The sequence below is a fragment of the Leptinotarsa decemlineata genome, unplaced genomic scaffold (genome assembly GCF_025532065.1).
Source record: "Leptinotarsa decemlineata unplaced genomic scaffold, Ldec_3_MD MMD2_tig00000199_RagTag_RagTag, whole genome shotgun sequence".
NCBI lineage: Eukaryota > Metazoa > Arthropoda > Insecta > Coleoptera > Chrysomelidae > Leptinotarsa > Leptinotarsa decemlineata.
Genome location: NW_027412544.1, coordinates 13,856,961 through 13,872,418, shown reverse-complemented (window position 1 = coordinate 13,872,418; position 15,458 = coordinate 13,856,961). Strand labels below are relative to the sequence as shown.

General features: G+C 37.3%; 2 protein-coding genes across 3 annotated transcripts; one reads left to right on the top strand and one right to left on the bottom strand.

Moving 5' to 3' along the window:
- The first annotated feature begins 1,307 nt into the window (after nucleotides 1–1,307).
- On the top strand, nucleotides 1,308–3,558 carry LOC141481449 (uncharacterized). Of its 2 annotated transcripts, none has more exons than XM_074172985.1 (2): nucleotides 1,308–1,969; nucleotides 2,782–3,558. In XM_074172985.1, exons 1-2 carry the CDS (start codon nucleotides 1,316–1,318, stop codon nucleotides 2,914–2,916), a joined length of 789 nt encoding a protein of 262 aa, XP_074029086.1. In that variant the 5' UTR covers nucleotides 1,308–1,315; the 3' UTR covers nucleotides 2,917–3,558. The 2 variants fall into 2 exon arrangements, with proteins under 2 accessions (XP_074029086.1, XP_074029087.1); XM_074172986.1 differs by having other exon boundaries at nucleotides 2,483–3,558.
- Nucleotides 3,559–4,282: 724 nt separating this feature from the next.
- Nucleotides 4,283–6,022, bottom strand: LOC141481540 (uncharacterized). The gene is made up of 2 exons (XM_074173165.1): nucleotides 5,357–6,022; nucleotides 4,283–4,522 (listed from the first exon to the last, which is right to left on the bottom strand). Exons 1-2 carry the CDS (start codon nucleotides 6,008–6,010, stop codon nucleotides 4,283–4,285), a joined length of 894 nt encoding a protein of 297 aa, XP_074029266.1. The 5' UTR covers nucleotides 6,011–6,022.
- Nucleotides 6,023–15,458: the final 9,436 nt, after the last annotated feature.

The window sequence follows — 15,458 nt, the reverse complement described above, 5'->3', positions numbered from 1 at the left end:
TTTTTCGATCAATCCTCAGTTTTTCTTTCTAGTAGTTATCTTGCAAGGTCGTAACTATTATAAAAGTTGTCCATGTACAAAGAGTGACCATTCCCTAACAACTCACTCATTAGATGTAGGACCACATTTGCGGCATGTTCTTTTCCTCCCATTTCATCTAGAATACCAGTATAAACTGCAAATTTTACAATAATCCCATGTGGTGTAGTAGCCATGTACAATTTTATGCCGTATTTGTGTTTTTTGTTTTTAATATATTGCCTAAAAACTAGTCGTCCCCGCCACAACACCAACACCATCGATTCATCAAGACTGAGCTCTCGACCAGAGTAAAATACTGAATTTATTTTTTTGTTGAAGAGATCAACAAGGGGTCTTATTTTGTAAAGGCGATCGGGAATAGCTGGTTCCCCCTCTTCGGGATTTTTAGCGAAATGCAAACATCTCAAAATCAAAAGAAACCTATTTCGACTCAAATGTTCAGAAAAGCATGAAATATTGAAAAGGTAATCCTTTTTCCAGTAATCTACTCAATGGAATTATGCCAGTATGTAACAGAAGTCCCAAAAATAATTTGAGTTCAGGTACTGTAACATCTCGCCATTTTGTAATTCTAGATTGTTCAGTTTTACCTTCCAGGCATAGTATTTCTGATGCATATATATTGGTCTGTTCAACGATTTGTTGTAAAAAACTGTCATCAAATATCAGATTGAAGTAATCGATAGGATCATTTCCTTGAGGCTGCTGTAATAACTCCTGAGCTTCAGTGAAGGGCAACTTTTTGATGCACGTTGTATCATCATTCCAAACCAAAGACTCATTAGTAATAATTGTAGGCGCAGTGGTAGTAACTAGATTTGCCAGCGAATCATCGTCAGAGTCCTCTTCAGAATAATCGCAATCATCTTCAAGGTCATCTTCAAAATCAATATCCGAAAATTGTTCATCGTCTATGTTGTTTGCAAGCCTCTCTAATTCTACACTATTCAACATTTTTTTACCTCTCACATCGTATCTTACCCTTTTTATACCTGTGGGACCTGCTTCCTGATCGCCCATCTTCGAAACCACTAGCCGTTCACGAACAGTTCTTTGGTAAAATCCAACAGCTGTTTATATCTCTCAAGACCACAATTCAATGCCTCTGACAGCACGATAATCCGCTGTCAACGCCACACTGAGCAACAAGCTCGAAATTCATCTTCAATTTAGTCAGGTTGGAGCCTGGCTCCCCTACCCTTTGAATTGATGTTTGCCAGAAGGACAAACGGGTCAAGAACAACAAGCTATTACAAAGTAGGTACAGTTACACATGCTAGTTAGTAGCATGCTTTTTAGTATGCTCATTGGCATACTTGTTTCGAGCATGCTCTGCACTTGTCTACATTTGCTAGATATAAGCATGCTAGTTTTAAGTATGCTTCTGAAAGAGCATGCTCAAAGCAAACACTCCGGTACACATGACATTTTATACGTGCTTACTGTCAGTTCAAACAAAACCATGGACAATCAAACAGCCATTCGTATGGAGTTGAATAGAATTATTCTTTTGGTAGCGTTGCAATGCGTCCAAAAACTTCTCTCAGATAGAAAGAAAAAAACAAGGAATAGGAAGATTTGGGTCCGTGATTGGCTAAGTAGAAGAGAAAAACTTGGAGCAAGTACTCGATTGTTAGTCGAAATGCGAGAAGAAGATATTAATGGTTACAAAAATCATTTGCGCATGTTACCGCATCAGTTTGACTGGTTACTATCTAAAATTGAAAGCGCTATAAAGAAACAAGATACACACATGCGAAATGCTATTCCCCCAAAAGTGAAATTGGAAGTGACATTGAGATATCTAGCAACTGGAGATTCGTTATACACATTAGAAGCACTTCACCGAGTTGCAAGATCTACGATAGCTCTATTTTTACCTGAAGTGTGCGATGCAATATATAATGCTCTGAAGGATTATATGCGGGTAAGTAAAGTAAACCAGTAATTATTAGTAAGATCAAGTATTTATTGTTTGTTTTAACAAAATTTATATTCTTAGCTTTAACACGTTTTCCATGCTTTGTTCAACAAATCTTCTTCGGGGACGGTAGAATCTGATTGGGATAACGAGTAAGGAAATGTGTAAGTGACTGTGTTTGTGTTTGTACTGGAAGGTATGAAAGTCATTGTTTGTGTATTTGTAGTAAGAGGTGTATAAGTGACTGAGTTTGTGATTGTATTGGAAGGTATGAAAGTTTGTGTATTTGTAGTAGGTGGGGGTATGAAAGTCATTGTTTGTATATTTGTAGCAGGAGGTGTGTGACAGGTGTAAAGGGAGACAAATTTGGGTACTGGTATCGGCGTCTTGCTGCAGTCAGAATTTTTTGGATCTCATTTTGTACATCTAATGCCTCGTACAATGGTAGGGCTCGCAATTGAGCTGCAACATTTTGAGCAAAATAATGGAATTCATCGTAATTAGACCGTGTATTTATAGCAGAAGAAATATTTTCCAAACGAGCGAGCGCACAGGTAATGGGTTCTTCTTGTAAGCTTCTCTTTCTACGTCGTGTTGACGAGCTGTTATTAGATGAACGGGATTGTGATCGATCTTCTGTAGTTGGAGGAGGGGAGGGTGATAGCAAGTTCACCGACTGCGGTGTCAACGAGTTTGAATATGAAACAGCATCACTTAGTTGTGAATCTTCCGATGACTCTTCTCTGTCCTGTATCTGTAAAAAAAAACTAAGTTTATAAAATATCAACTTCACATATTTATTGTTTTTTGTTTTACAGATTCCCGGTCATGGAGATTGGAAACGCATTGAACACGGATTTAGAACTAAATGGAACTTTCCTGGTTGTGTTGGGGCGATGGACGGTAAACATATAAATATACTCGCTCCTGATGATACTTCTGACTACTTATAACTACAAGGGCGCCCATAGCATTATACTTCTGGCATTAGTTGATGATGACTATTGTTTTTCATACGTAAATGTTGGGACTAATGGTAGAGCTTCTGACGGAGGTGTTTATCAAAAATCGAATTTAGCACAAGCTTTGGAAAATAATACTCTCAATTTACCAGGCCAATCAGTTGTTGTGGCAGACGCTGCTTTCCCTCTAAAGTCATATCTTATGAAACCCTATCGAACAACTCCAACGCTTCAAAATAAAATTTTTAACTACCGTTTATCGAGAGCCAGACGAATCGTTGAAAATGCGTTTGGTATTTTAGTAACAAGATTTCGAGTTCTTATGGATGCCATAGATATGGCCCCCAAAAATGTTGATAGAATTACATTAGCTGCCTGCTCTTTAGACAATTGGCTTCGGAAAACATCTGATATGTACATCACACAAAGATGCGTCGACTTTGAAGATATACAACAACGTGTTGTGGTACCAGGATCATGGAGGGCACAACTGCAAAGAACTTTAGAAGGCTTACCACCTACACGCTACAGTAACCACGCTTCTCGACTGGCAGAAGCAATAAGAGACACCTACGCGCAGCTCTTTGAAACTACAGAGGCAGTACCGTGGCAATGTCATATGATATAAATTCACCATGAATGAATAGAAAATGCTGTACTTATTCTATGATATTAAATAACTATGTTTTACTAACATTTAAGTGCATTTTTATTTATTAAAAATCGAAACTTACCAATTCCATAGAAATAGGGTCCCTGTCCTTGCCAGTGTCTCCAAGAAAAGAATTCATTTCGTGAAACCAGGATGTGGATGGGTTGTACACAGTAACGGTACCAGAACCGGATCGCTTGGAACTCTCAATTTTTTTTAATTCGTTGTGGTAAACAGACCAAGTTTTTTATTTTTGTTTTTATAATTTTCAAAGTCAAAGCAGGATCGTCCATGTTGGTTAATATATCTTGATATGCATTATTTCTTGCAATATTGTTTTTGTATTCTGGTATGCGTGGATTCCATAGGCATTCATTGTTCCGATATAAAATCACAAATTTCAACGTTTTTTCATCGCCCCAGCGAGACATTTTTAGCGCGAAATTGTGCACGCGCACCTGCCGCTAACGACTGATCGATACTAGCATGCTCAATAAGCAAACCTGTTCACACACGCTATAAGCACGCCCCCTTCCACCCGCGCTGCAGGTAGCATGCCCAATAATCGCACGACCGTCGATTTTTGAGCAAATTCGAAACAAGCATGCTCATTATTAGCAATGTTTCGACACACGTACCACTAAGTAGCAATTGCTCAAAAGTAGCATGCTTTCGTGCTACTAACTAGCATGTGTAACTGTACCATTATGGTACAGTTACAGCTCTACCATTAGTCCCAACATTTACGTATGAAAAACAATAGTCATCATCAACTAATGCCAGAAGTATAATGCTATGGGCGCCCTTGTAGTTATAGTAGTCAGAAGTATCATCAGGAGCGAGTATATTTATATGTTTACCGTCCATCGCCCCAACACAACCAGGAAAGTTCCATTTAGTTCTAAATCCGTGTTCAATGCGTTTCCAATCTCCATGACCGGGAATCTGTAAAACAAAAAACAATAAATATGTGAAGTTGATATTTTATAAACTTAGTTTTTTTTTACAGATACAGGACAGAGAAGAGTCATCGGAAGATTCACAACTAAGTGATGCTGTTTCATATTCAAACTCGTTGACACCGCAGTCGGTGAACTTGCTATCACCCTCCCCTCCTCCAACTACAGAAGATCGATCACAATCCCGTTCATCTAATGACAGCTCGTCAACACGACGTAGAAAGAGAAGCTTACAAGAAGAACCCATTACCTGTGCGCTCGCTCGTTTGGAAAATATTTCTTCTGCTATAAATACACGGTCTAATTACGATGAATTCCATTATTTTGCTCAAAATGTTGCAGCTCAATTGCGAGCCCTACCATTGTACGAGGCATTAGATGTACAAAATGAGATCCAAAAAATTCTGACTGCAGCAAGACGCCGATACCAGTACCCGAATTTGTCTCCCTTTACACCTGTCACTTACACACCTCCTGCTACAAATATACAAACAATGACTTTCATACCCCCACCTACTACAAATACACAAACTTTCATACCTTCCAATACAATCACAAACTCAGTCACTTATACACCTCCTACTACAAATACACAAACAATGACAAATACACAAACAATGACTTTCATACCTTCCAGTACAAACACAAACACAGTCACTTACACATTTCCTTACTCGTTATCCCAATCAGATTCTACCGTCCCCGAAGAAGATTTGTTGAACAAAGCATGGAAAACGTGTTAAAGCTAAGAATATAAATTTTGTTAAAACAAACAATAAATACTTGATCTTACTAATAATTACTGGTTTACTTTACTTACCCGCATATAATCCTTCAGAGCATTATATATTGCATCGCACACTTCAGGTAAAAATAGAGCTATCGTAGATCTTGCAACTCGGTGAAGTGCTTCTAATGTGTATAACGAATCTCCAGTTGCTAGATATCTCAATGTCACTTCCAATTTCACTTTTGGGGGAATAGCATTTCGCATGTGTGTATCTTGTTTCTTTATAGCGCTTTCAATTTTAGATAGTAACCAGTCAAACTGATGCGGTAACATGCGCAAATGATTTTTGTAACCATTAATATCTTCTTCTCGCATTTCGACTAACAATCGAGTACTTGCTCCAAGTTTTTCTCTTCTACTTAGCCAATCACGGACCCAAATCTTCCTATTCCTTGTTTTTTTCTTTCTATCTGAGAGAAGTTTTTGGACGCATTGCAACGTTACCAAAAGAATAATTCTATTCAACTCCATACGAATGGCTGTTTGATTGTCCATGGTTTTGTTTGAACTGACAGTAAGCACGTATAAAATGTCATGTGTACCGGAGTGTTTGCTTTGAGCATGCTCTTTCAGAAGCATACTTAAAACTAGCATGCTTATATCTAGCAAATGTAGACAAGTGCAGAGCATGCTCGAAACAAGTATGCCAATGAGCATACTAAAAAGCATGCTACTAACTAGCATGTGTAACTGTACCTTTAAGTAGAACGCGAAAACGCGTCGGGGGCATCTCGCGCAAGCCCAGTCAGGCGCGTAAACGCGGGAGAGGCATTGAACGTGTTAAACACCCGTATGAGAAAATGGAACTAGTTCTCATCTAGAGACTAGTTCCGTTTTCGGTAAAACAACGAAAAACTGTCATATATGACTTTTTTCATTACTTTATCAAAAGCAATTATGGGTCAAAGGCATCTCTCCTATATACAAATACAGACTCTTTACACCATAAAAATCATGACAAATAATTTTTATGATTTTATGAAACAGAATGTGAATATATTTGATACATCTGATCACAGAAGTGATAATCAGTTTGATATGCCTATAAATAAACCAATTTTCGAAAAAATGAAGGATACATTTTTGAATGATCCGATAATAAGTTTTTATCGCACCAAAGCAATACGCAGGCGTGCACCCACGGAGGGGGCTAAAGGGGCTGTAGCCCCTCCTCAAGAAAAAAATTACATTATGTTTTTAAATCCGCCAATAGTGGACACATCGCATACTGAATAGTGGTTTGCGGGAGTTACATTTCACAACAACTACGAAATAAATAGCTGCATCGCTGCATTCCTATTCCTAAGGAATGCACTAAAAAATAAATGAAACTAATTTCATATTTTCCAAACTCCGCAAAGGAACATTTCTCGCGCGCGATTACTTTGTTTGTTTTGGCGGGTGGGAGAAAATCGGTTTTCCCTTTCCAGTCTTTGGCTCAAGTTCTTTGTTCGCGTTAGCGTAAAGCAATTTGTTATGAGTTTTTATTAGTGACGGAGATTACAAGTGCAAGTGTTTAGTGTCAACTCTTATATTTCACTATGAAGCGGCTTTTGAAGGACTATTTTGGCAAAAATGAGAATGTTACCAGCGGCGCAAAGGTAAGTGTTTATGTTATATTTATCTTCACTTGACACGAACTTCTTAGCTCGCCTCACATTAACGGCGGTCAATAATTTTTTCAGATTGGAGAGCTTGATCGGAAGAAATTGGCTAGTCCTGCTCTTGATGAACCGGGTACCTCAAGCTCCAGCCATACACCGGACAATGTCAACTACAGCAGTAAAATGGACATTTCTTTGTACAAAAATAAGCGGATATCAGGCACAGAGAAGTTACATGTTTTGGAAAACTTCAAACTTTGGGCTCCATCTTCCAACTACAAGTTTCCAGCGACAACTCATGGAAAGCAGGAGAGGAAGTTTTTGTATCCCTAGTTGCAAAAGTATAAGTGATTGTCATATTCTGAGATAGACAACCGGGCTTACTGAACTTATTGTGTAGGTACTCTTTGCTCCAACTGAAGTGAGTATGAGATCATCCCAGAAAACAGGCCAGCTTGTCCAAGAAGGATTCCAAAATTGGAAAAAAGATATTGAAAAATTTGGGTCACATTCTCAATTACAATACCACAAACATGCCATGATCGTTCTCAACAATTTGAAAACAGTAATGGAAGGGAAGATGAATCCCATAGACAGATCTTTAGATGTAGGCAAAGCCAATTAGGCGAAAGAAAATGCAGAGAGGTTAAAACCCATAATAGAAACGGTAATTTTTTGTGGACGACAGGGAATAGCTCTTCGAGGCCACAGAGACTATGGAGACTTCAACTCAGACGCAATTCCAGATGATAATGAGGGGAATTTCAGAGCCCTATTGCGGATGCGTATTGAAGCAGGTGATGAAAAATTGAGAGACCATTTCAAGTCATGTGGTAAAAATGCCACTTAAATAAGCTGGAACACCCAGAACCAAATCATTAATGCTTCTGACAAAGTAATAAAAAGTCACATAGTCAAAGATGTTAAAGATGCTACTTTTTTCAGTGTGTTAGCTGATGAGACTACAGACGTGTCGACTCGAGAACAGGTTTCACTGTCTGTGAGTATGTCTCTCATAACACGAAGGATGGTTATAAGATTAATGAAAAGTTTTTGCAGTTTGTGCCTCTAGAGTCAACGACTGGCGAGGTACTTGGAGAAACACTGTGGAAAGGGCTTGAAAAGTGCAATCTTGAAATAAAAGATCTGAGAAGACAAGTATATGATGGCGCATCAGCCATGAGCGGAAAGGTCAAAGGTGCTCAGGCTGTTGTGCAGAAACGTTGTCCGAAGGCAGTATATGTACACTGCGCGTCACACAGCCTCAACTTAGCCATTACAAATGATGTAGAGGTCAGATCTATCAGAAATTGTTTTGGCACTACCGAAAGAGTATGGTCTTTATTTAACACACCAAAGAGGCAAAATGTTCTCCAGAAAAAAATTGAAACCCTACCACAAAAACTCAAACAGCTAGGTATGCCCAACCAGATGGGTTTGAAGGCATGATGCTGTCCTCGTCATGAAGGAGCTGTACAACCCTATCATTTCATCCTTAGAAGAAATCAAGTGTTGGGATGATAAGGACACATCTTCAGGGACCGATGTCCTTTTGACAGCTATATGTCGGTCAGAGTACATTGTAGCTCTAGTATCTGCTGAAAAGCTACTCAGCTACACTTTGATATTGTGTCAAAAGCTACACAGTCAAGTGATGCGGATATCTGGACTGCTTTGAACTATGCTGACTATGTAATTCAAAGTCTGAAGTCACTAAGAGAAAAAGATGAAGAGTTTTCAGTCTTGTTTCGAGAGGCACAAAAAATGGCCGAATTGAATGAAACTACAATTAGTGTTCCAAGGATTGTTGGGAGGCAGACACACACAGAAGCAATGTCTCAGCCGAAAGCACAGAACAATTTTATAGAATTAACGTATTTATCCCCTGGATTGAAAGTTTTATTTCCTGCATCGAAGAACGTCTTTTAAAGCACAAGAACATTTTGAAAGGGTTTCACTGCTTGCTTCATACTTATCCAGAGAATAGGGAAGAAAGTAAAGACATGAAGAAAGAGGCTTTTTTGAAGTTGATCGAAGTTTATGAAGAAGATTTGGAAAACAACAACTTAAACGTGTTGATGGCAGAAATGGAAGTTTGGCAAGCTTTTCTCCAACGAAACAAGGCACACCACGTCAGCAATTAATTTTCTAAATATTTGTGATAAAACAATCTTTCCAAACATCCATATCCTACTCAAGATTTTCATCATTATATACCTGTATCGACCAGCACAGCAGAGCGCTCCTTTTCCACTCTTCGGAGAATCAAGATATACCTAAGAAACACTGAGAGTAGGCTAGCTAAATGGCGTAGCCAATCTTAATATCCACAGAGAAATTTCGGTTGACACAGACAGTATATTATCTATACTGATGAAGACCCAAAGAAGACTCAATTTTGTTTTGTAAGACAGCTGATATAAAAAGATTTTGTCAAAATAAAACCTATAATCTTATTTTATCTGCTGGGTTTTATCATTCATTTCTATAGTCCTTGCTCAAAACTTGCATTCAAAGAGTTAAAATAAACTTAAAGTGATGCTCTAAAATACCGATCATTCTAAGGAATTTTTAAAAAGTTTTCCGTTGCTTGGCCCAGGGACCCCGGTCAGCCCCCCCCATAATTATTTTCTGAGTGCGCCACTGGCAATACGTATTACGTAAAATCAGTTGGCGATGAATTGAAGAAGGCATAGGGTATAAAAAATCAGTTATAAATAATCGAATGTCGGAAAACGATCATCGAAAAATAGATGAGTCTGGTGGTACAATAATGTGCAAGATGAGTAGGTACTTTTCGAAGTGACCTACACAATATAATAAAGTTGCTTGATCCTATAAGGATAAAAAACAATTCATTATACCCAACACTACCAAATGAACCAGGAGCACATTTTTAATTTTCTTACTGGGCTTCAAAATCGTTGAAATGAAATAATGGGGAGAGCAATCAAGTGATTACGTGCAGTGTCTACACTGACATAATATTTAAATTTATTGACTTTTTCATTATTGTAAGAACAATTTGATACTTGAGTAGTTCAAAATGGCAAATCTATATCCCTTTCAAAACATTGAATCAAAAATAGACTGGTGTTTGCTTACGTCCATTTTGAAATTTGTTCTATAAAGAAATCTGTATCAAATTTAAACACACGTTTGGAGCAAATGTAGAAATTTTTTTGAGAAGCACTCAATGTGTACAAAAACTTTTTAGCGGTTGAATACAATTCAATATCATACATTTTCACTTCTAGATGTGATTTCTAGGGGCTCCCTCTTTTTAAATATTCAATGAATATTTAATATACTTTTAATATTCCTGAAATTTTTGTTATTGCTTCGGCAGGAAAAAATTCACGTTCTATTTGGTAGCGAATAACCGCAATATCTAATAAACTTTCTGAGTATCTGATCATGAAAAATGTAATTTTATGTATGTATGCATTCATTTATTTTATTTAATCGTCCGTTTTGTGACTCTTGTTTTTACTATTAATTTTTTCGCTAGCTGATTTTTCAATAAAGACTGTTTACTATTACTCGCATGCACATTAGAAATATGAAAAAAAATTAGGCGTAGTTAGCGGCATGACATATATTTTCATACCAGATAATTATACGAGTACCTAACAACTTAAAATCATATCAAAATATCAACTCGATACACCAATGCGCAATTTACCTTGCCACTTTCAGCACACGCTGTGTTACCATAAATATGTGGTATTAAAATATATATATATATCAAGTCAAAACTGGATTCTATAGCTGAAAGGTAAATATGTCTACCATATATGTCACTACATTGAATTGAAGAAAAACAATTTCAAATCACTCCGAAAGAATAACTCATATGCGATAACGAACATATTTTGATACTTGTTTTCATTATTCCATTTCTTCTTAGTATTTTCTATATCATGGTGGGAAAGTGGTAGAAAACATTTGCAGACCCATATTCGTATTTCAATATTTTTTATTCAGAGTGAAATACAAAATATGTATCTGAAAATCCCGACTCGAATGAATTCCTCCATGCCGGATCTCCTTCTTATTGCATTTGACCCTTGCTTTCCTCATTATTCCCTTCTTCACCAAACTCGTTCAGACACCACCAGTGTCTTTGAATTGGTAAATTATCGCAGTCCATTTCGCCAAATATAATGGTTGAACAATTGCTACTGGAATAATCACCTGGTACATCTTCAATTGGGGCATGCTCCCACCGAATGTATGTATCAAGTGCTTTCTGATGGGCTATATTCACCACCCCTTTGTGTTGCAAAACACTCAAACATCAAGAAATCGCCCTTGACAAACATCTATTTTACATGCATCACAGCCCATGTGGGGTATATTGTTATAATCTGACGTGTGGAGAATGTCAACATTTTTATAACTTCCACCGTTAACTATAGCCGCCCATACACCATGAAACATGAGTGGCACAGAACATTGTCACCCTCAGTGGTTTCCACTAGAACGAATGACAATGTTGACACTTTTTTTCAACACAACTATATGTATCATTTTCGAGATGGTACATTGCTCCATTCACACGAATCCCTTCATCCTCACTTTCGTTCATTAGCTCCAAAATCTCCAGCTGCCGAACCATATCTGCATGAATTAATTTTCAACGCAGGAACGGCTTCTCCTATCTGTCTGACATCAATATTCACTAAACCACGCAACACTCTTATTCTTCTTTCATTTTGTCGAACTGCCATTTTGCTATGGAATATTTTGATGTTTCAGTCAAACCAATACAGGTGGAGGTTAAAAGCATTCTTCAAAATAAGAAGATGCATGTGTCCTAATTATTGAGGCAAAATATGTTAAATTCGCTTGTTTCTTAGCAACTAGGTATATTGGACTTCATAGTGGAATAAATACCAAAATTACAATATGGGATCAATAAAAACATACATTTACGATTGTCTATAAAACCTATACTATTTTTTCAATAACAGTAGGCTCTGGCCTAGATGATGTTAATTATGATTATGAAACAAAAAGTATTTGACACTGACACAACTTGTTAATCAAACCATTATGATTGTTTTAACTAGTTTAAAATCATTGTCATTTTGAAATATTGTAAAATGAGAACTTATCCCCAGGAAGAACGAATTGATATGATTTTGATAATCGGTGAGTGTGAAAAAAACTGAGTCAAGAGTACCTATATGCCCAAAGGTATCCTAACAGGAGTCATCCTAACGAGCGTTCATTGGAAAAGTTGTTGCTTTTCCGAAGAACAGGCAGTGTATCTCATAATATGCAAGAACGGCAAAAACCTGTTACTGGAAATGAGGAAAATGAATATTTAGTGATGTTGTCTCTAATTGAACACCCTCACACAAGTCAACGAAAAATATGTGAAACAACTGGAATAAGCAGACAGAGTATCCAAAGAATAATTAAAAGTTACAAATTACACCCGTATCGCATTCAACTACATCAACAGCTTTTTAAAGAAGATTATGATCGACGACTGAATTTTTGTTTGTGTTTTAGAAATGTTTGGTGATGAAGAATTTTTTTTGGTTATGTGCTTTTTTCCGATGAGTCAACTTTCCATAAAAATGGATTAGTTAAAACACATAACTTTCACTACTACAGTGACGAAAACCCTAATATTTTCAGAACCCCTGATCACCAGCACAGATGGTCTGTTAATGTGTGGGGTGGAATAATTAGAACGCAAGTAGTAGGTCCTTACTTTTTTGATGGTCATTCAAACCGCGTCATGTTTCTCGGATTTTAGGGATAATTCGCCTATGCTGTTGGAAAGTATACCTCTTGGTAGGATAGGACGAGGAGGTCCACAGAACTGGCCAGCTAGGTCTCCGGACCTTATAAGTCCCGACTATTTTTTATTAGGAAATATCAGAAGTATTGCTCACGATACACCGCCAACGACACCTCAGGATATGAAAGTACGAATAAGAAGAGCGTTTCGTTTCATATCGCATAATATGTTATCCAGAGTTCAGCACACATTTCAAGAAAGAGTTCGCTTATGCATCGAGAATAATGGACACCATTTTGAGCATTTATTGAAATAATAAACTATTTAAGATTCTTAATTTTTCGATAAAATGATTTCAAGAATGCTTTTTTGTTTTTCATGATAATACAGGGTATTCCATTATTAAGATGAAAAAATTACTTATAAGTAAAATATAAAAACGCCTTTTATGTAAAAATCAGAAGAGATAGGTGTAGGGAACCCTAATATAGTTTTGAAGGAAATCTACTTCTGCGTCAAATTACGCCACCAAATGCGAGGTGTTCCAGTCAACTTTAAGAAGTTATTTAATTAAATGTGTGTCCAAATTTTGAGGCAATTTTTTTGGCCACTCGGAATAATATTGCATTGAAAATTTCATGTGGTAGTTAACTTTAACCTTCGAGCTAAGCAGTACATTTAATCATGAGCAGCTCGTTACGGGGTGAAAACAATTTATAAATTATGGTCTATATTTTTAAATTTCTCGAAATTTCTCAGAAACGGTCAGTTTTAAGTATGGGAAATATAATAGTAAATCACCTTTATTTTGTCTATAGTATCTAAAAATGTAAAAAATATAGGGTGTTCCATAAGAAAAAATATAACTTTGGTATGTAACTTTTTTGGGAGTCACCCTGTATATTTCAAAATAATTTTGGAATATGCTCCTCATGGACCCACAAATAACTGTGCTAAAAGTTTTACTCTAACTCTCTTCATTTCTCGTAGAAATGCCGAGGCGAATGTGGTGGTGCGGGCTAAAGACTAACGAGGTCTTGCTTTTTAACGTGTGATTCCTAACACGCAAATATAAAGAGATATTGGTACCGATTAGGCTAGATAAGTATAATATGCCCCTAACTCGATCAGTCTGAAAGCAAACCAGTGACATCAATAGCATGAAACAAGCCCATAATGCGGTTTTGTATTTGCCAAAGTGCATCAATACCTGAATGAGGTTGTGTGTGGAATGTGCTAAATATAATTCACCAAAGGTTCAGAACAGTTCAGCACATTTTTCGCGGAATGCCGAATGTGTGGTAAAGTGTACTTTTCAAATATTAGCATTTATATAAGAGAGTATAAGGATTGCAGTGCCGAAGAAACAATAGATTACCAGCGATGAACCAACTTCGACACTTAGAAAATGGATTGCTGGAAAAACCTATTCGTGGAATGTCGAAGCGGTTTGATGTTGTGTGAACGTGTCGGGTTTTTCTTCAAGGATATCACTGATCATCTACTGAGTTATGTTGGTGTTCAAACGAGAAGCAGTGGGTTAAGCGAGAAGATATATGATGGAATCGGCCGATACTTGATGAAAATCCATAACTAACGTATTCTTAAAACACTTTATTGTGTGATTTTCACTAGACACGCCCGAGGAAGCGAGAAGAGTTAAGAAAATTCATGGTTGTCCAAAGGGGAGATATATGTTTGAAATTATCAATCATGATTGATGAAAAGTTGTAGAATGACGAAAATAAAAGCTGTTCTACCGATTACTTTCATTTTTTCAACTCATTCCAGACGAATGATAAATTCACATCGAATTATTCCACGATGAAAATATATAACTTTGAAATTTACTAAATGATAACTGAAAATCTGTTTCTACAAGAAATGCACAATATTCAAACTATTGAACTTTCATCCATCAAGTGTTGTTTTTGTTTTTGAAAAATCCGAGACATTTCACCAAAACTTTTCAATGTTTTCTCTTCAAAATTTGTTCTACCAAATAAACGTCGGGTTGCTTTATTTTATTCAACTCCATTTAATAAAAACAGAATTATCCACCGCAACCCGCAAGGGTTTATTGTGGCTCACACCTATTCAAACTCGATCAAATAAAGTCAGCTTCTTGACGAAGCCGATTAGTTTATATGGTGAGTGATCTTTCAGGTCAGATGGTAAGAGTGTGGTTCTACCAAACTCTGAGAACCTGATTCGGCCCGCAGCGGGGCAGGCACAAAGTATAAGCTCTGCTGTTTCATCATTTTCCAAACAGATGCGACACACACTGTCTTCTGACAGTCCGAACCTCTGCATATGATGATTCAGACGATAGTGACCTGTGAGAAGACCTGTCAAACATAGTAGTTCATCCCTAGTGTAGTCCAACAACTATTTGGTTTCAAGCTTCAAAGGGCGAATGAACGCCTTGGAGTGGTCCAATCCTGGAAGATTTTGTGAGGTTGATATCTCTGTCCTGGGTCTGTGAACCAACAAATATCTGCTCTTTATATTTCCTTCTTCCGGAGGATCCAGTCCTCTCTACTCGGGAAAAGTTATGTATGAGGCAGTTCGTAGTTGACAGTTGAAAGCATAATGTCAGAGGTCATTCCCAGAATGGTGTGACTTCCAGTGTCAACCAGCAGTCTAGTGTACTCTGCATTATATTGATTTGTGCAATTGGCGATGTGCACAAGTCTATATGCAGTCCATCTAGCCTCTCTCTCTCCAGAAAAATGTGGACAGGAGGTAGATCTAGAAGGATCTCCATGGC